This window comes from Suricata suricatta, chromosome 12, assembly GCF_006229205.1.
Source record: "Suricata suricatta isolate VVHF042 chromosome 12, meerkat_22Aug2017_6uvM2_HiC, whole genome shotgun sequence".
NCBI lineage: Eukaryota > Metazoa > Chordata > Mammalia > Carnivora > Herpestidae > Suricata > Suricata suricatta.
The window spans coordinates 4,494,756-4,495,968 of NC_043711.1; the positions used below are offsets into that span (position 1 = coordinate 4,494,756).

General features: G+C 49.3%; 1 protein-coding gene across 1 annotated transcript in view; it reads right to left on the reverse strand.

The window, feature by feature from the left end:
• Positions 1-1,213, reverse strand: part of LOC115273440 (complement C3-like) — a 45,879-nt gene that overhangs the window by 14,355 nt on the left and 30,311 nt on the right. The window contains exon 13 of the mRNA XM_029916481.1: positions 249-335. Within this exon, the coding sequence (XP_029772341.1) occupies positions 249-335 (87 nt within the window). The remainder of the gene's footprint in view (positions 1-248; positions 336-1,213) is intronic.

Here is a 1,213-nt window from a genome sequence, read left to right on the forward strand (position 1 = left end):
GCAATTAGTTCCTGAATTTCCTGCTCTTGAACTATACTGTTTCTCATTTAAACTTCTCTATTGGCAAAAGCTATTTGCTGAACTACAGACTGCCTGGAGCCTTCTATAAAGCAGATCAAGGAGGTGGCCGGCTGTTCCGGTGTTTGTGGAGGCAGCGGAGGTGCCGAGTAAATACGCCCGGCATTCGGAGGAAGTGGTCCCCTCCTCCAGGGCCAGGCCTTCCTGAGTGAGGGGCAGTGGGGGCTCACCTTGCAGGAGGATCTTGGTCTCTGAATCTGTGTCTGGGACTTGGTCACTGAGGTCTGCGGCGTGGATCTCCTCTCGTTGCACTCCGTCTGCCAGTGGAATTCGAGAGACCCATGGCACTGCCCTCTCCCACAAGGCCCTGCCTCACCCCCTCCCCACCCCCAGTCTCAACCCTTCTGCGGTGGCTGACTCACTGTGGCCCTGGTGTTCTGGATCCAGTGTGTGAACGGCCACAGTTTTGGTGACTCTCATTCCTTCTGGCTGAACAGTGTTGGGATGGGATAGGGGAGGGGGAGGTCAGGTGAATAAAAGAACAGACACAATTGGTCAGCAGGGCATGGGCACAGTGGCATCGCCTATCCTAGCTCTGTGACTGGGAGTCAGTTTTCCTAACCACCTCTGCCCACCCAGCTTCTAAAAAGTCTGTAAAATAAAAGAATATGCATAACGTACTGAGTGCAATACCTGACATAAAAAAGTGCTCTGTTAACCTAGGGGCTCTCAGCATCAATGTCCCAATGGAAGATCTCCTTCCATGTTGAATTGCTTCCTTTATGTCTTTCCAGAACACATTCTCCTTTATTGTGAAATTTAATTTATTTTTTAAATAATAGTTTATTGTCAAATGTGTTTCCATATAATACCCAGTGCTTCTCCCCGCAAGTGCCCCCCTCCTTGACCATCCTCCTCTTCCCCACTCCCCCTGCCCCTTCAGACCTCGGTTCGTTTTCAGTATTCAATAGTCTCTCATGATTTGCATCCCTCTCTCTCCCCAACTCTCTTTCCCCCTTCTCCTCCCTATGGTCCTCTGTTAGGTTTTTCCTGTTAGACCTATGAGTGCAAACATATGGTATCTGTCCTTCTCCGCCTGACTTATTTCGCTTAGTATGACACCCTCGAGGTCCGTGCACTTTGCTACAAATGGCAATATTTAATCTTTCTCATTGCCATATAGTACTCCATCGTA